Here is a 21,635-nt window from a genome sequence, read left to right as displayed (position 1 = left end):
GTAACATACCTCACTCACAAATGCCCGTCTTAGCAGCTGTGGAATAGCCAGGGGTGTAGCCACTGTGGCTGTTTGCTTATGCAGCAGTAGCAACTGCCTCAACACTGGCAACTTCACAGACAGCATGTAAGCCAGCTTAACATGCACCAAAGCTCAGCTATCCTGTGGCATTCCTCATCTGGCACACGTTTCATGCTATGACAACCACTGTCTCAGTAGCCAGTGCAGCAGCTGGAAAACCGTTGATAGCATGCACATCATACATGACACCAGCCCAATCAGCAGGGAGTTTACCTACCCTGCAACGTGCCTAGGCTTGCGCAGCTTGTAAGTATTCTTTAGAGTCATTGATTCCAGAACTTGCAAGACCAACTTCTTTGGGGGCGTCACTGTTCGTGAGGTGCAGAGCATTGTTGGCAAAAGGAATAGGAGATTGAAGTGCATATTCTTGTCTGAGATATTAAATGAGGTATACAGGCTACGTTTTTCCTTATATGAAGAGTGCAGCGAGAACGGTTCATGAATAAGAAAACTATACAGGGAGAAACTACACAGTTGGCAATAGCACAAACGGCATCCATTGCCAGCAGATCATGTAGCTATGAGCTCCCCCTCCCCCCCTCCACCTCCCCCATTACACGCTCAGCTGACACAGCTGTACATTACTGCCTGCTGCAGCCTTTAAAGTCAATGCAGTGTCTTTTTTAGGTACAGTCTATCAGCAACAGACATTAATACAAAGTTAGTGAAAGTGTGTAAGGTAGCTGATGCTTCATTTTCAACTGTTAAGGAATGGATGGCTAAATTAATACATGTCTGTAGCGTTCCTGAAGATTTATGTGACTTACAGATGAACACCATCTAGAAAATTATATTGGATGACTGGTGACTAAAATGTATATGAACTAGCTAATACCAAGTAAAAATCAAACAATGGAAAAGGCAGGATGGAATGTAACAATATTTCAGAAGGGAAGTTGCTACTCACCATATAGCGGAGATGCTGAGTCGCAGATAAGCTCAACAAAAATATTTTCTAACTTACAGCTTTCGGCCAATGGCCTTTGTCAAGAATAGACACACTTACTCACACACACACAAACTCACGTAAACACAACTCATACACACGACTGCAGTCCCAGGCAACTGAAGCCGTTTTCAGTTGCCTCGGTCTGCAATCGCGCGCGCGCGCGTGTGTGTGTGTGTGTGTGTGTGTGTGCGCGCGCGCGCATATATATATATATATATATATATATATATATATATATATATATATATATATATGTGTGTGTGTGTGTGTGTGTGTGTGTGTGTATGTGTATATTGTTGACAAAGGCCATTCGCCGAAAGCTTTAAGTGTGAAAATCGTTTCGTTGTGCCTATCTGCGACTCAGCATCTCCGCTATATGGTGAGTAGCAACTTTCCTTCTGAAATATTAATACCAGGTGAAATCAGATGAGAGAGTGTAGTACATTTTACATGATGCGTAAACTGTTTGTTTCATTGTGACTAAAATATAGAGAAAAACTGCTGAATTATTTTAATAATGAAAGTATCTGAAATTTTTTCGCAGGCCTCTTGCGATGGCTGTAACTTGCTTCCACAACTTTACACGAAACATATGAAACAGCTATCAAGGTAGAGGTTTAAAGTTGGATTTGCTGCATCGAAACTGATGAACTCGATTTTATATGCCGGAAAGATTATACATAGCCATTGCTTTTCTGGGAGATGAAATGGATTTGTTTTGTTAATGATTATGAAAAAGGCAAGACAACAACTCAACACTGCTAACTATCCGACAAATTAGACACGTAACTGAGAAGGTAAGTGTACTTCAATACAAAGAAGCTAGTTTTCGTCAGAACAACATACTAAGGTGCCTTCTTAAGGAAAAAGCTGAGGGATTTTTATGAATTGTTGCAATCATGTCGCCTGATTTGGTACCCTTTGCCTTCATCCTGTGTCCTCACGAATTAAAATTTATGGCTAAAACTTTCTTCATCCTGTGATGTGGTTATGGTAAAAGTATATCTTTTCAGTCCTTTCAGAATCGTATTTTTGAGGTATCTGCAATCTTCTCAGTATCATTTTGAAAGACCCTGCTGGGAAAATGCCACAGTACATTGCTCTAAAGGCGGATTATGTCACCTAAAAAAGCACAGAATTAGAATGGTAGCGTGGAAAACTTTTAGGTTGCGTTGTCTTACGATCTCACGAGTTAGAAGTAAGAGCTCATTTATCTAAGATAATGGTTTATCGCAGTTGATGAGATGTTTAAGAACACGCAAGTGTGACTCTACAGTTAAATAATTGTAACTTGCTGAACTGCAGGCGGCTGTGGTACGCACCCTTCTGCGGAGTCTGCGAGTAGCTGCTGCCGCTGAGAGCCCAGTGCGGTGTCGCCCAGTCCGATGATGACGTCGTGCCTTGGCTGAGTGATGTCTGCAACAGGAACAGAGAGAGGCGTCCTCTGAGCCACGGTACATTCTCCACAGTGGTAAAATTAAGGGCAAGGGGACTTTATATTCAGATTTACCATCATTTATGGGGAGAGTAAATCACATCTCAATCTACAAATTTAATTCAAAAATAAGAAAGTTAGGCAACACTAATAGAGGATATTGTTCCCGCCGAGATAGCAACGGCTCGCACAGCGATTGCGAAAGGACTGAAGTGCACAAGATTCCGGCAGGAGGCGTCCAGCCTGAGATAATCACTACAGCACAACACTTATCGAGGCTACGGGCAACTGAAATGAGTACAGCACAACTGACGTTCGGCTGACATGTGGCGCGATCGTAAACATTAGGCAACGCCACAGGGAAATTGTTTCCACAATGTTAATTTGGTATTTAGATTCGTTGGCTTCGCAAACTCACAACCAAGATATCATCTTTCAACTTAACCTAGACCTTGTGCAGATCAGTCAGGCACCACAATCAAATGACAGATTTCATCCGGACGCCAGCTATACGGTACTCAGTTTAGTGACTCACATCAATCCAACAGAGAAAAATGTTCCACAATGGCACCAGCAGAAGGTGCATGATTCATATCACGTGGGCTGATCCCACGGTACCAGAGTGATCGGTATAACCGGAACCGCCAAACCGACTAAAAAGCTAGTTTAACTTTGATTACAGAGCTACTTAGACCCTAGAGTGCTGTGCGCCGTACGAGTGTTGGACACTGGCTCACAGTGCTTACCTGTCTGCTGTACATGAACCTGGCTTGTGGTTATGGACTGGAAACATTTGGAACCTCGTTTTGGCTAACATGAGCTGACCGGGATTTTTCGCTGACATTGCATCCGTTTGAATTTGTGAACCGTTGTGGTTCTGCGTCAGTAAACGCTGCGCAATGTAAACGATGAATTTAATAGAGGAGGTGATGAAAATTACTTTCTTTACTACCTTGATCTCATTAGTTTATGCAGTACACATATACGAGATTTTTTTGTTTTTTAAGGTCTCCTACAATTACACCATGTTACTGATACATGGCAGAAGTCGTTCCGTTTGCCGCTGCCGCTTTGCCTTGAGCGGCCCACTCTTCAGTACGAACTTTATTGCGAGCATTGTAATGATCGATTCGGCCAAGTTAAAGGAGTGTAATATTATTCGATTTTTGAGGTCGCAAGAATAGATTACACCACAAATTCACCGTAGGATGCAATCCCTATGTGGTTACTACATTTTGAACGAGGTGTGCTGCGGAAGTGGTCAGGAAAGGTCGAAGTGATAGGTATGATGACGATTGCTATGGACGGTAGTCGGCGGCGGATGATGATCTTACGCAGTGACCAGAACAAGTCGTTGGAGGCAAGCGGAGAGCTATGAAGTCTCAGTTCAAGAATCACTTCGCAAACCTTTCTGGGTCACCAAGTGGCACACTCTTGGATACCGTACACTTCGTGTACGTTGGGTACAAAACATCTGGACTTAAAATAACAATTCTCGGCAAATGCAGTTAATGTTACAACATGTTCAATGTTACGAGAAATTTGGGGCCTTTTTGGACAGAACTGCGACGATGGATGACGGATTTCTCTCACAACTCCAGAAACGAAACAACAATCAATGCGTGCCCACTTCCCAAAACAAGCAAAAGTTTTTTTCGAGCAGATTCAGCAACAACAACTATAGGTGACGATCTTTTTGGACTAGAATGGTGCTATGGTCTTGACTTTGTGACACCTGGGACTTTAATCAATGTGTTTATTTTTTATGAGACATGACGAAGGCTTTGCAGGTATATTCAAAACAAGCGAAAGAAATGGTTGTCAACAGATGTCATTCTACTGTAGGACAAAGACAGACCAGATGCTGCTCTATCGACCAGACAACTTCACCGGTTAAACAGGGAGCGTGCTCCATCACCTGAGGATTTGACATAAAGTGGCTTTTACAGTTTTCCCAGTAACCTGACCACAAATGAAAAGCGCAACACTGTGTATGTTTTACAGCATTAATTTATTTTGTAAGCCGGCAACAGAAGACGCTGGGACAAAAGTCACTAAATATGGAGATTTTTTTCTGAAAAACTCGAAGTAGCGTTAATTTACGATAAATGCAGACAGTATACGCTTCTCCTGAAAGAGAGAAATAACACGATACATTAGTTTTAATATGTGTAAACAGTAACTGTGGATCACAAACAACTACTTATTACGTAATAGGTCATGCACAAGAATCATATCTTCGAAAAATCTCTAAAACATACGTTTATTCAAAAAGACGCAGACTGAAATTCGTGACATCAGCGAAGGAAAGTACACGTAATATCACAACTCTCGCACGAGTTTTGACGTAATCAACACGAAAAGCACGTTTAAATATGAGGTAAAGTTTTTGGATCTAGGTTTCCGAAGCGTTAATTTATCTGACACACGTAATTTTACTCGGACGTAAAGGAAATACCGAAAGTTGTCTTATATGTGTTGATATAAGTAAATAGGTGTGAACTGCACGGAATTTGTACTTAGCTGGTTTCGTGACACCTTTTACATTAGAGTCCCAAGAAGAAGAGTGTAGTGCTAGTATACTTCACAAAAGCAACGTAAAATGTGGAGCACAACAAAGCCCATTTCTGCTCGACTTGGCAAACAGCGCAGTGGAGAAGGCCGTGAAAATGTTGAAGATTACGAGAGGCCTGGACGCCCCAGCACATCATCAATGATGAAATCATAGAAAAAGCGGGAGAAATGTTTATGAACGTTCGCCGGAACACAGAGAAGTTACTATGGATTCTGACACATAAATTCGTTCATTGCATGAAACTTTTTAAGATGTTTTGGGCATGAAGTGTGACAGTAAAATTTGTTCCAAGATTATTGAATATGGAACAAAGCGGTCAAGAGTCGGAAGATGAAGTCCACAATTACGCAGAACTACTGAAACGTGTCGTAACGGGTGATGAAACATAGGTTCAAGTATAGGACGTTGAAAATAACGGACAGTCATCTCACTGGAAGCATTCGGGATCAAGACCGAAAAATGCTTGAGAAGTGTGGAAATGTGGTGGTTACGCTCACAGATTTCTTCGATTTTAACAGCACACCACACATGAGGTCCTCTCACAAGCTCAACGTGGTTTATGTGACGCAGTCATAAAAGAAACTCATGGATTTGTAGAGAAAAAAATCATGGCTTTTGTACCGAAATAATTCACTTGCTCACACTTAGTTACTTGTTGTGAGTTTTTGGCCATAACCAATGACGTCATTTTGCCCCAGCCTCCATATTCCCATGTGCCTTTTAAATGTTCCGGGAAAATAGAAAAATTTAAAATGTCGTCATTTTAAAAGCATAAATGACAGTAAGTATGCATCACCAAGAGAGTTAAAAGATGTCCGGAAGTTTTCCGGGGATTGGAGAAAGCGTTGGTATGAGTGAGTAATATCGAATGAGGACTATTTTCTCGGAAAATTTCAAAACTACAGAAATGGACCGTAAGAGTAAAAACCAAAAATAGTAGTCGATATCATTGTAAAGATCTGTTCAAAACACTAAGGATCTTATGCACAACATGTACCAATCAACTGTACGCATCGAATAACGTTCACAATTACTGCACTCAGTCCATGCCATCGAACAATATCTACAATGAACTTAGAATTACCAAGAAAGAATAACATAAAACTCAACCGTGTTGAATGATGTGTTCCAAAGTCTTCAGACATGTGTCACGAAGAGCGTTACCATGTTGAATCAAACAATCAACTAGGTTGTTATGGCGCCGAGAAATAAAACTGTACAACGAATTGTCGAAGAAGACTAACGAGTTTACTAAAACAAACTTATTCAAAGAGAAAGTTAAAATACACATGTAACGCAGTACATTCTATACAGTGACGGGTTATTTAGAAAAAACAAAGTAGAGACGTGGTAAAAAAAGCAACACAAATAAACAATAATAATGATAATAAAACAACTATCACTTCCATAACACTTTCACACTATGTTCCTATTCTTTTCTTACTGACTTCTTTACTTCCAAAGTAATGCAATTTATAACATTAACAGCTCAACAGCTCACTCACTTATTGGCCCAGTTTTTCAGGTTCGCAAATGGGAGGTTGCGGTACACAAGACATCGTCGCTATGGTCCTGACGTCAGCTGGTAGTGTGTGAAGTGCTCCTGTGTGAAGGAACGTTCTTAAAGTGAATGGAAGTGAGAAATGAATGAACAGTGTAGCATAGACCATTTACAATAAAGAACAACTTCTTTGCAAACAGAATTTCACACGAGAAATAAACCGAATGAGGCAGCAGTGTTTCAAAATGATTGTCATTGATTCAGCTGGGTGAAATCTCTAATCTTCATCCGGCCATCTTGATTTAGGTTTTCCATGGTTTCCCTAAAATACTTCAGGCAACTGCCGGGATGGTTCCTACTATAAGATCACCAGCCCAATCTTTGTCAAATTGGACCTGTATGAACACGATGAAACGTACACACAAGAAAGAATGATGTTTCTTCTACATTGCCTATTTTTCACTTAATTCCCTTCCCGTTCTACGACTTTCTTCAAGTGAGACACAAGGGCGTGTATTCTCTCGGTACCACTTCTTGTTCTGGTCACAAAGCGATTTCTTCCTCTTTACGAGTTACCTCTTCGGCATCTTCAAAATGTCTTCCACGAATGGCATCCTTTAAGGGTTCGATCAGGCTGAGAAGAGAGAGCCAGTTCTCAGTTGTAGAGTGGATGGGATAACATTGTCCAACCGTGTTTAATGATGTGTTTCGAAGCCTTCAGACAAGTGTCAGGCCGAGCGTTACCATGTCGAATCAAACAATCAACTAAGTTGTTATGGTGCCGAAGTCGCTGGAAGCATCTATTGAATTAAGTTAATGTGTTCACAAATGCTTCAGAATTAATGATGCTGTCTTTTGGCTCACGAATGAACAAATCCGAAAGCTGCAAGTTGCCAGGTGACGACTGTGGACAGCCTCCCCGACCACTGTAAATCTTGGAGCCCTACCGAACCGCCTTCTCGTAGTGGCCTCAACCTCTTTGTCCAGCGACTAACCGTACTTTCGTCAACTGCAGTTTCTCCATAAACTGTACACAAACGTTTGTAACTGTTCATAACAGTTTCTTTCTCCGCAGTGTGAAATTCAATGACGACACGCTTCTTGTAACGTATATCACTTACGGACGCCATTTTGAAACATTGCTGAAGCTACGCTGCCTGTCGGAGCAAACGGAAAATTTTCAGGCACATTGCGGAGACTTCAAATAATGCGTACCTAAAGTTTTGCATTGGTACCATTGTTATAGGCTAAGAAAAAAAAATGGTACATCACTTTCCGGGCGACCCTCGTAAATGCCTGTGTACACAAATTACGTTACTTTTGTTGTTTTAAATCGTAATCACAAGACATATGAGTTATTCTTGTAAGGGTGATCTATGGATGGTTAAAACTACTACCGCTACTACTATAATACTGATGCGGACGAATTAATAAAATTCCTTCCAAAAAACAAAAATTCCCTTTCGTAAAATGGTTCAAATGGCTCTGAGCACTATGGGACTTAACATCTGTGGTCATCAGTCCCCTAGAACTTAGAACTACTTAAACCTAACTAACCTAAGGACATCACATACATCCATGCTCGAGGCAGGATTCGAACCTGCGACCGTAGCAGTCCCGCGGTTCCGGACTGAAGCGCCTAGAACCGCAAGGCCACTGCGGCCGGCTCCCCTTCGTACTTAGAAGCTTCTACAAAAAAGAAATCAGGGAAGGGCTTACGAACCCCCGCCGCCTCCCTCCTCGCCCCCCTAAAGTTAAAGGCAGGTATTTTTTACATACGTATAAAACATTTAACTGTCTCTAATGATGTAGACAAATCTGTTTACATGGGCAGTGAGTGACGGTATTAATAGTGGCATATTCGTGCTGTCATAAATTAATTAATGACGCCAACGATTGCCAGTATCACCATTACAAACGTATTCGTGCGCGCGAACAACAGAACGAGAATACACGGTGCAGAATGGAGGATTTGTGGTTTAAAGCGTCATTATATGCTGCCTGGCGAAACGGCGGCAAAACGAGGGGAAAAGAGCGAGATATACCGTTTGTGTGCGTACCGTGCGTCATTTCACGGACATAGTTCACCGCCTGATTTACGCGAACAGGAATTAGTATGCTCACTGGGTAATCAGCAAATATAATTAGTACATAAATCGATGTCCTCGGATGGAGGCGCCGCACTGCTAAAGAGCAACGCAGCGCGACGATTTTAATTCGCTGTCATCATTGTACACTGCCACATAGCTGTTTTGTTGCGCACTAAACAGTGTAGCGGCAACGCATTCCTGGAACTGATAATTTTTATGTTCTCCAGGCCTGAAATAAATGGCTTCTCTTTTTAATGTCGTAGTTCTTGAACGTATTTTCATGTCGTACGACGTGCTGAGAAATCTCTAGTAAAAACAGTGACGAAACAGTTAAGATACTATCGTCCGGAGAGACTTAACGTGATTGTTATATAAATACGTAATTCATAAATGCAGATGTAGATGATAGAAATGTATTCCAAGAATTAAAAACATTTTATGATGATATGTGAAAGAGTTCACTGCAAAATTCTCGTCTGGGCTATTCTTCAATTTTATTACTATAGTGCAAGAATTCAAAATATGGACTGTATTACGTTTTATGCATAAACATTAGCCGCACGGGATTAGCCGAGCGGTCTGAGGCGCTGCAGTCATGGACTGTGCGGCTGATCCCCGCGGAGGTTCGAGTCCTCCCTCAGGCATGGGTGTGTGTGTGTTTGCCCTTAGGATAATTTAGATTAAGTAGTGTGTAAGATTAGGGACTGATGACCTTAGCAGTTAAGTCCCATAAGATTTCTCACACATTTCGACATAAACATTATCAAAACATTACTTAAAGTAATGACAACACCTCATACAGAATAGTTTCTGTCTATTCAAAGAAAGACACATCCTGCGACGTCACAAAAAGAAATCCGTGTCTGCAGTTTGTTGGCAGGTTTCTCATATAAAATAACATTTTCAAACAATGAAATGTAAATACATGTGTTTGTTCAGAAAGAAAAGAGGTCAAATAACACAGACAAACTGGCAGACTATGAAATATATAACATCAACTGCTGAAACTACGACCATTTCAATATAAGTCAAAGTGGCAGGAATTTTTAAAAAGCTCTTTAAGCAACTTCCTGCAGTTCTTCGTGATCGACGAGAAAATAGGCCATTGGTAGCTACCTGTTTATCTGAAACTGGAAGGAGTATTAACTACTTAAAAGTCTTTCATGTACTTACAGAACAAAAACGGAGAACTGAGAATCCTATAACGTTTAAAGATTTTTCAGGTTCAAAATTACGCAGTCACATCAAACCTAACGAAAAGACAACGAATACACCAGAGCTGTCATTGCTTCCAACATATGTTTTCTTGAAGTATTCCTCTAATTTAATCTTATCTCCTTATGTTCCTTCAAAAACAACCCATCTCATCACTAAAAAGAGGAAAGAAGACACACTCTGTAATGTTTTTCATTACTATTGATTCAATTTCCCGTAATAATAAAAATGGCAGAAAATTTGTTTCTCCAGTGCATCACATCGATAGAGTAGAATTATTAGAAGCAAATATCTCTGGCCACAGAAAAAGTATATTTTAAATGTTTTCATACTTCAGTTTGTTAATGATAAATGGACAATAAAAACCGAATAACCAGTAAGACTTTCACCATAGACCGTCAGTGAAGCAGATTCTCACAAAATACTGGTATTTTATGATCACATACTTTTCTGTTTTCTCTACAACATAACATTCCAAATATATGTCGAAATTAAGAACCGAATTACAGTCGACGGACTTTCATTCGTAAAATATATTTTTTTCACGGTCTCTGTGTACCATGAGAAACTGTAAGATTCTTCAATAATTTACTACATTAAGTTAAAGTAAGTTAAAAGAAGGGATGTGTAACTTCAGTTGTTTTAACCACAGAGAATGGTGTTCAGTGCCAAAGATAAACCTAGGGTGTTCACCGCGAAAAAGATAGTATTTGGAAGTCTTGTTGTTGTTGTTGTTGTTGTTGTGGTCTTCAGTCCTGAGACTGGTTTGATGCAGCTCTCCATGCTACTCTATCCTGTGCAAGCTGCTTCATTTCCCAGTAGGTGCTGCAGCCTACATCCTTCTGAATTTGCTTAGTGTATTCATCCCTTGGTCTCCCTCTACGATTTTTACCCTCCACGCTTCGCTGCAATACTAAATTGGTGATCCCCTGATGCCTCAGAACATGTCCTACCAACCGATCCCTTCTTCTAGTCAAGTTGTAGTCACATTTCAGAGCAGCCTAGGAAATACATTACTACTTCCCATAGAATATTGTGGAATGATCATGAATGTGAAACTGGTTTAATCTGAGTCGTCTTTATTGTTTAGGCCAACTGAAATGCTCATGATTATTGAACCGAATTAATTGCAGCGTATTCTTAACGACTGCATGACCATGACCATTAAGTGAAACAAGCTGACGAATTAAAACTTTTCGCTGGACCGGGACTTCAACCTGAGGCCGTTGCCTTTCACAGGCCATGTTCGTATCGTCTGAGATATCCAAGCAGTTCTGATAACCGTCCATCGCAACTTTAATTCTGTCGCAACATTTCTCACTTGGAAACTACGCAAAATCGAATAATCCGCTCCAGAGTAAAGGATTACTTATGACGACCCTCAATCTTTTAAAAGTGTAACAAGAATAAAAAGAAAGAGATACTAACAGTTTATTGTGACTTCAATTTCTACAAATACGTAAAAACAGTACTGCAGCCTGCATTTAACCTATGAGACTAGCAACATATAGTTATTTCATTCCGTCGATAGGAGATACAAACTGACCAAAAGTACCCAAACAGACGTACGTAATAAGGGACTGACCGCTACATGTAACTTGAGGCGGATCAGCTAGTAGAAGACGAGGCAGGGAGCACTGTGTTGTCAGTACAGAAGTAATAACACCATAACGTGTCGATCGGGAGGTCTCAGTAACTTCCAAGGTGGACTAGTTACCTGAGTAACATATACATCGGGCACGTTTAAATCCTTCTAAAGCTGCCCCAATGGATTATTGAGGATGTGAATATGAGGTGGAAACGCGAAGAAAGACCAACAACTAAAACAACGCCAGGCAGACCTCATGTACCGAAGCACTGGAACTGTCGAGCATTGTGTAGGATGGTTATAAGAAATCACGTGAAATCAGTGGAAGGAATCATACGTGTGGAGTGACGAATCACGCTGTATCCTGTGGCAATCCGATGGAAAGACTTCGGTTTAGTGAATAGCTGGAGAACGTTACTTGTCGTTGAGTGTAGTGTCAATAGTGAAGTTTGGAGGAGGATACGCTACAGTATAGCGACTTTTTTCACAAAGCGGTGGAACAGTTCGGGGCGGATGATTGTTATCAGTATGACAATGCACCACGTGATAGGGCAGCATTTATGAGGCAACGATTAGTTGACAATAAAGTTGCTGAAATAGATTGGCCTGCTCCGACTCTAGAACTGAACTCAATGGTACACTTTCGGGATGTGTTACAACATCGACTTCACTTCAGATCCCAGCTACCCTCTCTGAATTCGGCTCTTAAGAAAGAATGGTCTGCAATTCTTCCACAGCCATCCAGATATCTCACTGAAAGTGTGCCTGGTAGAGTTTAAGCGACCCTAATAGGCGATGGGTGGACATATCTGTGCCCATATCAGCGTCCACCAATAGGTTTTAGGAGGAAATAACTTCAGACATAACCTCTCCATTTGCACCCGCTTCCCCTAGTGTAACGCACTTTATTAGAGTTTTGCGTTCAAAATTCTGCTCCGTGTGACTAAAAACACCCAAGTTTCTCTGTATGTCTCCGTTACTGAGGAAATGATAATTTTTTTCAAATCTTCTCAGATCTGATAACTGTGACTTCACCAAGTGAACAGTTTGGCTCTGCAGATAGTATATTGCTGTCATTTCCTATGAGCGGAAATGAATTGAGATTTGAATTTTCCTTTCACTTCAATCATAACTGAGTGGATAAGTGCTGCATGGGACTTCAGCGGTACGGCCTCGAACGGAATTGAGGCCGGCATTTCATATAACACTGTCTCTTCGTCCTGAGGCTCAGTCTTCCATAAAGGAAGTCACGAGACGCTGGCCGAAAACATGCGCTTGTTTTAACTATACATTAACATAAAGAGAAAGTAAAGGATTAAACAACATTTTACGTCAAACACACTTTGTTAAGTAAAGATCAGAAACAGAAAAACAAAAATGCTGCATCATGAGACAAAAAGCTTTGGACACTTCTTAAAAAGAAAACTACGAAATTCACTCTTTAGTGTGACTGTGATAAAGTTCAATTATAAACAACAACTGACAGTTTTCTTAACAGTGAATCGATAGATTCGCTATTCGAACGATACAGAAGAAAACGTAATTCAACCCAGCTATAAAAATATGACATACGGTGCCGAAGGATAGAATATTATGGAATTATGTCCCGTCGACGACCAAGTCATTAGGGACAGAATACAAGCTCGGCTTTGGGAAGGACAAAGCCGAAAATCTAACTTGGCTATTTCATAGGAACCTTTCTGTGTGTTACGTGAAATGACTTCAAGCATTTCAAGCACCCAAGGCAAACCTAGATCTGGATGTATGTATCTGAAACACTTTGTATAATCGATTCATTGTGTTAAACCTTTAATCTTAGATTATATCTCTTAAGTGGAGTACAAAAGGAGGTGTTGGTATAAAACATTGATTTCTAGTTTTTTGTGGAAAATTGTTGTTTGGAGTTTCCTCTTTCAGCTGATGTATGTTCTGTTGATTTTGGATGACTGTAACTATTTTTAATTTATTTTAAAATAATTTACTGCACATACAGGGTCCATGAGCACTTGTTCAGTTACGACAAGATATCTCGGGAACTGTTTACTCTAAAAGGTGGTGATTTATGTTGATTTACATTAGAAATCCTGCTGCATAGGTTGGCTACACTCGTTGCTGTGGTATCACTTCCTGTTTATGGTATATTGCACGGTATCATCCACGTTTTGTAAGGTTCATTACACCTCGCGTTGTGTGCGTTTGGACATGTTGCTCATTGAGTTGTGTTTCTCCGTTTAATATTTCTCCACAAATGGGAATATTTAAAAGGAGAAGAAATAAGGGAAGTAGATTGTAACGAACAAGTATTGTTGGAATTTTACATCAAGAGACTGGATTAAGTACAGCAAAGCTGAGGCAGCAGGACCCGAATATACTCGTAGGAACACCAAACATGAAGCAGCTGGAGCGGTAATAAAGCCAGTATATAGAGATGCAGCACATCCATATCTTTTCAAGAAATACCTCACAGGATAAACTCAGAAAGTAAATGAATCTTTCAACAATATTGTATCGACCAGGCTGCCCAAAAACGTATTTGTGGTCTTCAAAACGCTGAAGACTGGGGGGAAACGATGCTGTGATCTCCTTAAATGATGGGAATGAAGGTAGAATAAAGACTTTGAAGCAATTTGGAATTAAGTCTCGCCATAAAACAGAAGCTTTCCTTCAAGAACTCGATAGACAGCGAGTCTCCAAGGCAGAAATTATGGTAAAAATCCAAGAGAAACAACAAGATGCCTCAGAGATTAAAACTGACTGCATCTGAAGGTCCTCAAGAAGATAAAGTTCACAACGCGGGAGAGTTTCAAGCTGTCTCTTCATTCAGTAGTGAGCTTTCCGTTGTTTCATTCAAGTGCGATTCCTGAGAACTATTTTTTTCCAAATGTTTATCATTATCTCATAAATTACTTAAGATAAAGATCTGACTTATACTTCGTATTGACAGTGGTATTATGCTTATATGGATCTACAATGGTAGAGATAGCACGCATAGGTCGATCACAAAAATATTTTTAAGACCTGTATTAACAAAATCATATCTTTCTTCCTATCAAAGTTAAATACTTGATAGTAGCTCAGTACTTGTATAACATGAGTCTATATCCTGGCAAAGTTTTGTGCTATTACCTTGGATAGTTACTGAGAAAATGGGATATAAATATGCTAAATGTAACATTATCGGGAGAGGACATTGATATTGCCCTAAAAGGTACACACTGACAACACGTAGTTTTTGAATTTGATGAAGAATAATATGAAATACTGAAAACAACTTTTGATGCATTTAGAAGTCATTAGATAGGCGATATGCAACCTGTGACGTGACATCCTCCTCTAGCAATACTTTTCCTCAACAGTAGTTGTCGATATCAGTAATATTTTTCAAATTTTGGACAGGTCCGTACTATTCAGCTGCTTTCCTGATACCTTCCACACATTTTTATACACAGTATGTTATATTTCAAGCTAAAATTTATGAAAAGGAATTACTTTATTTTCGATGTTACAATCGATAAGTACTAGCTCTGAATGTACAGTTAAAATTACTTTTTTTTTTAAAAAACATTTGAAATTACGAATTATTTGGCACACTTAAAATTTATATTATTAATTACGCAGTCTAGTACTGTTTAGTATGTTTATTTCTGGATCCATTTAAGACATAATAATCAAAACTAATGGAAATTCATTTGTCAAGAAAACTTGTAAACCCTTAGGAATATTGTTATTTTCGCTGAGTGAGGTAGTAATAAGCGTGCATCTGATGCGATTGGGCGTATTTTTGTATTTTGGGCGAACCATGTAATTTAGTCTTTGTCAATGCGAAAATTCAAAAGACTGTATGATATACTAAAATGTGACAAAATATATTAAAGTAACAACAAAAATTCTGCAGCAACAATCTTCAAATTTATTTAGATCAATTCAACCATGAGGACCTAAAATGTTAGAATTTCAGCCTCAAGAATGAGACCTGTAGACAAGAAGAACTGGAGCCAACTCTACACGAAAAGCTAAGTAAACTAGAAAGTTCATTGTAATCTTCGCTCCTCTCAGATTTTTCATAAAAGACTTTGCTTAATGTGGACAATAGATGAAATTATGAAGGAGGGGGGAGATTATAAACCGTACCCATTGTAGACTTTTAGTAATATACAGGGTGTAAATTTTAGGTTGACATTCCAGAATAACTCGAAAAATAAGCTTCACGCGAAAAAATATGTAGAATCCAAAGTTGATTATTTTGGAGGGGGACATCTGTCGGTACTAAAATTAGCCCGCCAGCCCATGCCCCTGGGGTGGGGTGGGAGGCAACTTTAAAATTTCAAAGGAGAACCCCCATTTCTTATTGCAGAATCAGATTCTACATAAAAAACTACGTACATTTTGTCTTAAACATTCGTTTTGATTCTTGGTAGTTGGTGGTGTAATTCAATAAAATCCATGTTCTCATTTTTGCCTAGAAAATGGTTAGCGATAAATAAAATTACTTATTTACTTCTTAGGATGTTTGGTTGGTTAGTTAGCTAGTCAGATGATTTGTTTCATAATTAAAAGTTGTGTGGCCTCGTGACCACGAAACAAACTAAACTTATTCGAATCTGCGGAAAAAATTAATATTTGGGTCAACATTTGTAAAACTATAATTCCTCTCTCTCAAACCCCACCCTATGGGGAGACAGGGAGAGTTTTGGATTTAACGATTCAAAATTTACTTAGTAAATAAGTATATTTTATTTATCCATAACCATTTTCCACGCAAAAAAGGAGACATTGGTTTTCTTGAATTACAGCTCCAACTACCAAGAATCAAAACAAATGTTTAAGGCAAAATGTACATACTTTTTTATGTAGAATCTGATTCTGCAATAAAAAATGGCGGTTCCCATTTGAAATTTTAAAGTTGCCGCCCGCCCTACCCCCAGGGGGCTGCTGTGGCGGGCTAATTTTAGCATCAGCAGATGTCCGCCTCGAAAATAATCAGTTATGAATTGTACACATTTTTTCGTGTGAAGCTAATTTTTCGAGTTATTCTGGTTTGTTAACTTAAAATTTACACCCTTTATATATGCTCCAAGAGTATACAGTAGTGTTACGGAGTTGTATGAAACGGAATATCAGATAACGTGAAGCAGGAAGCCCAGCTCAGCGAGACAAGCGCATGCAGAGACTCACCTCTAGAGTGCGGAGTACGTGCATGACGGCGCCCTCGACGGACAGGCCCAGTACGTTGTTGGTCCGCGGGCAGTGCACGATGGCCGGGGGCGCCGACGTCGCCGTGATGTACGCGTCCTCCACCGACTCCGTGAGCGGCGTCGGCGGCGGCAGGTCGTCTGCAAACACTCAGCCGGTTTGCGCTTACTCTGTTGTTAAGATCTGCATTATTTTACAATGAACTAAAGTATACAGATTTTAATAATTACTTTTTTGCGTGGTCAGTTCCAATCACTGAATATCAACAAAACAAAGTGGAACTGCTTGTAACAGTAAAGCGATTCCGTTCTCATTGTTTCATTGGCCAACAATGAAAACCCATAACTAAGAAAACAATGTACTCTTCACACTGTCATTGCGCTGGCTCACTTGGCGTAACTAGAGTGACTCCTACTTGTAGCCGGGAAGAAGAAACAAACGTCTCTTGACCCCTGGGGGTAGGTTTTATGGAAGAATTGCTTAGTACAGACTAATTCGATTCTCTTCAATGATGCTTTCATGCATCTCCAGTCATTCGTATTTTAATGCCCCCCTCCACCCATCCTTTTTCTTCTACTACCACTATTTCTTCCTTGCTCCTCTGATAATGCACCCTCGCACTTCCCCTTTTCTATTGTCGCTCCTGCTTTTTCCGCCCGTTACAAAAATGCTCAACAACGGGAATGGAACCCAGAGTGCGCGGTCTGTCTGCCGTACCATAGTTAGGGCACTACTTCCTGGATTTCGTCTGTTCAAACACAAAGCTGATGAAGTGCTACATTAGGTCCTAAACATCAGCATCGGAGGTGATGTAATACCTGTCAAGATTATTGTAAAAGGAAAATATACGGTCCACTAACAGAAATGTAACCATCGCCTACGTCTGACTTCAACGTGCAGTAACCACTCACAGGCGATAGGTGCCAGCAGTACCAATGGAGGGAACATATATAACTTGTCTGGGGGTTGCGGATAACAGTGCAGTCGTTGTTGTCGTGTGGAAAGGGAGCGATTTATCTGACTACCGAAAAGGCATTATCATTGTCTTTCGCACCAAGGGAGGAAGCAATACCGATACGGCTAAGTTTGTAAAATGTTTGCGAGCCGCCATTGTTGAAGTATGCCTTGCACGGCAAAATGGCGCTATGCATAACCGGCACCGAGGCTACTGTGGTGCATCACGGGAGATAGATGATAACGGTGAACGACAGCTGCGGACATGTGTACGGGCGAACAGATGTACAACTGTTGAACAACTGACCGCTCATATGCACCAAAAGGCTACCAATAGTTCAGTGGACGCTGCTGCATATGGGTCTCCGCAGGAGGCGCCTGGTTCATACACCCTTGTTGACTGCTGTTCATCGACGACGAAGGATGAAATTTGTAGGCCAGTGTCGCAAATGAACGTCCACTGAGTGCGAGAGGTGGCCATTTCAGACGAGTCAGTTTTTATGCTCCACAGGACAAAATGGTTCAAATGGTTCTGAGCACTATGGGACTCAACATCTTAGGTCATAAGTCCCCTAGAACTTAGAACTACTTAAACCTAACTAACCTAAGGACATCACACACACCCATGCCCGAGGCAGGATTCGAACCTGCGACCGTAGCAGTCCCGCGGTTCCGGACTGCAGCGCCAGAACCGCTAGACCACCGCGGCCGGCTCCACAGGACAGATTGCCGTTGATGCGCACGGTTCTGGAACAATCGTCGGAAGGGTCCAGCTACATGCAGGTTGTTTTTCTTTGGCACGAAGGCTTCTACCAGCAGGAACAAGCAACATGTCGCACTGATTTCACTGTACGTGTGTGGTCCGAAAAGCACCAAGTAGAATTTACCGTATTCCCATGACCACTGGATTCCCCAGATTTAAACCCAGTCGAGAAGCCGGGGAGACCCACCGTGGGAGGGTGTAGATGGCTGTATGCTTCCACATATGCAATCCTGCCTCCTTCTAGTGTAGATACGTCTGCACAAACATGCAGCTCATCCTCTCATGGAAACCAGCTATAAGTACTGTAATCTAGCCGTTGGTATGAGATGTGGCTCTTGGCAGGAAAGCGTTACCTTGCAGGATGTCGTAGACGCTGAAGCGCAGGTTGACTCGGTGCTGCAGGCCCAGGTAGACGAGCGCGCGCGCCGCGTGGTGCTTGACGTACTTGGCGTAGCGCGTGCTGTGGTTGGTGTAGTACCACTCGTCCGACGGCAGCAGCAGCTGGCTCAGCACGTCGGGCAGCCCCTGGTCCAGCAGCGCGCGGTGGTGCGCCGGCTCCAGCGCCAGCGTCGCCACGATTTGCAGCACCAGCACCAGCAGTTGCTATGGCAACGCCCAACATACTGTAGCAGTTCAACAGTGTGACGAACACTACAAAACTATCACAGTGTACACAAACCCAGCAGAAGAATAGGGTGTCAGTATCTAATCATTTGCTACCCATCTCTCCCTCCAATAAGCCCAACTCTCTCCAGTTCAACCCCGACATCCTCAATTACTTGTTGGATATAGTCCAAATTCTGATTTCCTCTACAGTGTGTACCCTCTAATCTGTTTCAACTACCATGGAAATTCTTCCCTGATGCCATGGCAAATGTCCTCTTTGATCCCCTACGGTCTTTACACTCTAAGGTCCCTCTTCTACCGTTGTAATTTTCCCTGAAGTCATAGAGTAACACTGAAAATGCAGGATGCATGGCACCTGCTACCTATATATAATTTTTTTTAAATTGTAGGTAAATATTTGTAATTTAAAAGCTTTCTTTTAATAAGTAAGGACATTTTTCACTGTATGTATACATTTAGGTAGAAGTCTGTTGATGTTTCATTGTATTTATCTGTGTTTTACTGTCAAACTTATTAGCTCTGGGAAAAAGCCAAAGAAATTGTTATTTGCATCGACTAGCACCGATAATACCAGTGCTTGTGCGTTGTAAAATCTTTGGGTAGGGGGTTGTTGCGCAGAACGCGCGGAGATAGTGGGGGACGAGTTCCAGCGCTTGTAGTGTGCGGAAGTCTGGTCTCGCAGTAGAGAGTACCATTTCGGCCGCATCATGTATGTGCGCTGGCCAGATGACTATAGTTCAATTCTTTTATCTTGGCGGCTCGCGCATGCCCGCCCAGACGCAGGAGACTGCTGCGTTGCCAGTTGCACACGACGCACGCGCCAATAGAAGCAGCGCCATAGTATAGCATAGTTCACAAGCTTACGTTTAGGGGGGAGCGCGCAGTTCATGAAGTAAAGCCACCACGGCCGCATTAACCCTTTCGCTGCTACAAAGACATGCTCCCAGCATTCCGCGCTGTGCGCGATTTTGTCACTGCACTGCTCGCCTGTGCAGACACATCGTGTTCCGACTGCTTTGACACTCTTATCAATCGATTCCACAAAAACTATTTGGCCCAAAAATTAGATTTTTACACATCTTCTTGACTGATACCTTCACCCCATAAAGGACTTAATTTTGTTTCGATGTTCAACGCAGTTGTTATGCAGCATTAAATATAGTAAGCCATTGCACGAAATTTTGAAGAGTTTGCAGAGGTAAAAGTCCATAGAGTATACCTTCCGTATGGTCGATTTTAGTTGCCACAATGTTGAGAATGAAATGTGGACAAGATACCTAAATTTCATATAAAATTTACTTTATAACAATAGCTCATTTAAGTACCACATTGGTGTGGTATGTAACATTCAGAAATATTCCGTTTTTCGCAACTGTAACAAAAGTTTTGTTTACACTGTGCACGTTTGGCTTTATTTTAAAGCACTTCAATCAATCAAAAGGAAGTAGACAAAATACATTAAACAAAACTGTGGACTTACAAAAACATTAGGACTTGAATATACCGTCTATCAGTGAAGTGCTCTGAGCTACGCCAAATATAATTTTTGTGTGTGGCACACACAAACATCATTTATTTGCTAAAACACTGATCTGCCAACACAAACGTTGAATATTGTGTTACCGCAGCACAAAACTACGAAAGGTGACTTGGCAATGGAGGAGACAAAATACTGTCCACTGAAGATGCTTCAAAAAAGAGAAACGTGTCTGGTCTAAATAAGTCCCTTATTACAGTTGCAGAAGAGGAATATATTTCAGTACCATTGGTAAAACTGCGACTGTGGAACAAAAACAAGAAAGAGAACATGAGTACCATTGTGTATGTGCCATACCTTTCCTTGATTGAAGTGCTTTAAAATAAAGCCAAACGCGTCCGGTGTAAATAATACTTTTATTAAGGTCGCGAAAGACGGAATATTTCTCAATATTACATACGACACCTATGTCGTACTTAAATTAAATGAGATATTGTTATACAGTAAATTTTATATGAAATTTAGGTATCTTGTCCACTTTTCATTCTCAACATTGTGGCAACTAAAATCGACCGTACGGAAAGTATACGCTGTGGACTTCTACCTCTGCAAACGCTTCAAAATTTCGTGCAATGGTTTACTACATTTAACGCTGCATAATAACTGTGTTGAACATCGAAACAAAATTAAGTCATTTATGGGGGGAAGGTATCAGTCAAGAAGACGTGTAAAAATCAAATTTTTGGGCCAAATAGTTTTTGTGAAATCGAATGATAAGTGTGTCAAAGCAGTGGGAACACCATGTGTCTGCACAGGCGAGCAGTGCAGTGATGACAAAATCGCGCACAGCGCGGAATGCGGCGAGCATGTGTCTGCAGCAGCGAAAGGGTTAATGAAGAGACAAAGCACTAGAAATTTCAAAAAATTGCATTCAAACGAATATAATTCGTGAAGTAAGGCACTTCGATATTGTTTTTAAATAATGAAAGTATTAAGCACCGCACAAGGTTTGAATTCATAACCTTTCGCGTAGCAGCCCAACACCTTAACCGTTACGCTAACGCACCTCATCTGATTACATACCGCCATGTATGCACTATAACACGTTACGCAAAATACTGACAAACACTGTTGGTATGACTATGGATTACTCACGCTTCGTCGAAGTACAATAGGAAATAAACAAT

The 21,635-nt window shown here is 40.9% G+C and overlaps 1 protein-coding gene across 1 annotated transcript in view; it reads right to left on the bottom strand.

Annotated features, from left to right (window-relative positions):
- LOC126153857 (uncharacterized) overlaps positions 1-21,635 on the bottom strand; it is a 1,728,205-nt gene that overhangs the window by 1,035,473 nt on the left and 671,097 nt on the right. Inside the window, exons 23-25 of the mRNA XM_049916098.1 lie at positions 18,698-18,947; positions 16,610-16,767; positions 2,353-2,446 (exon numbers count right to left, since the gene is read on the bottom strand). Coding sequence (XP_049772055.1) covers positions 2,353-2,446; positions 16,610-16,767; positions 18,698-18,947 — 502 coding nt within the window. The remainder of the gene's footprint in view (positions 1-2,352; positions 2,447-16,609; positions 16,768-18,697; positions 18,948-21,635) is intronic.

The sequence above is a fragment of the Schistocerca cancellata genome, chromosome 2 (genome assembly GCF_023864275.1).
Source record: "Schistocerca cancellata isolate TAMUIC-IGC-003103 chromosome 2, iqSchCanc2.1, whole genome shotgun sequence".
NCBI classification, from domain to species: Eukaryota; Metazoa; Arthropoda; class Insecta; order Orthoptera; family Acrididae; genus Schistocerca; species Schistocerca cancellata.
Note: the sequence above shows the minus strand (reverse complement) of the source record. Positions and strands in the feature narration are given on the sequence as shown.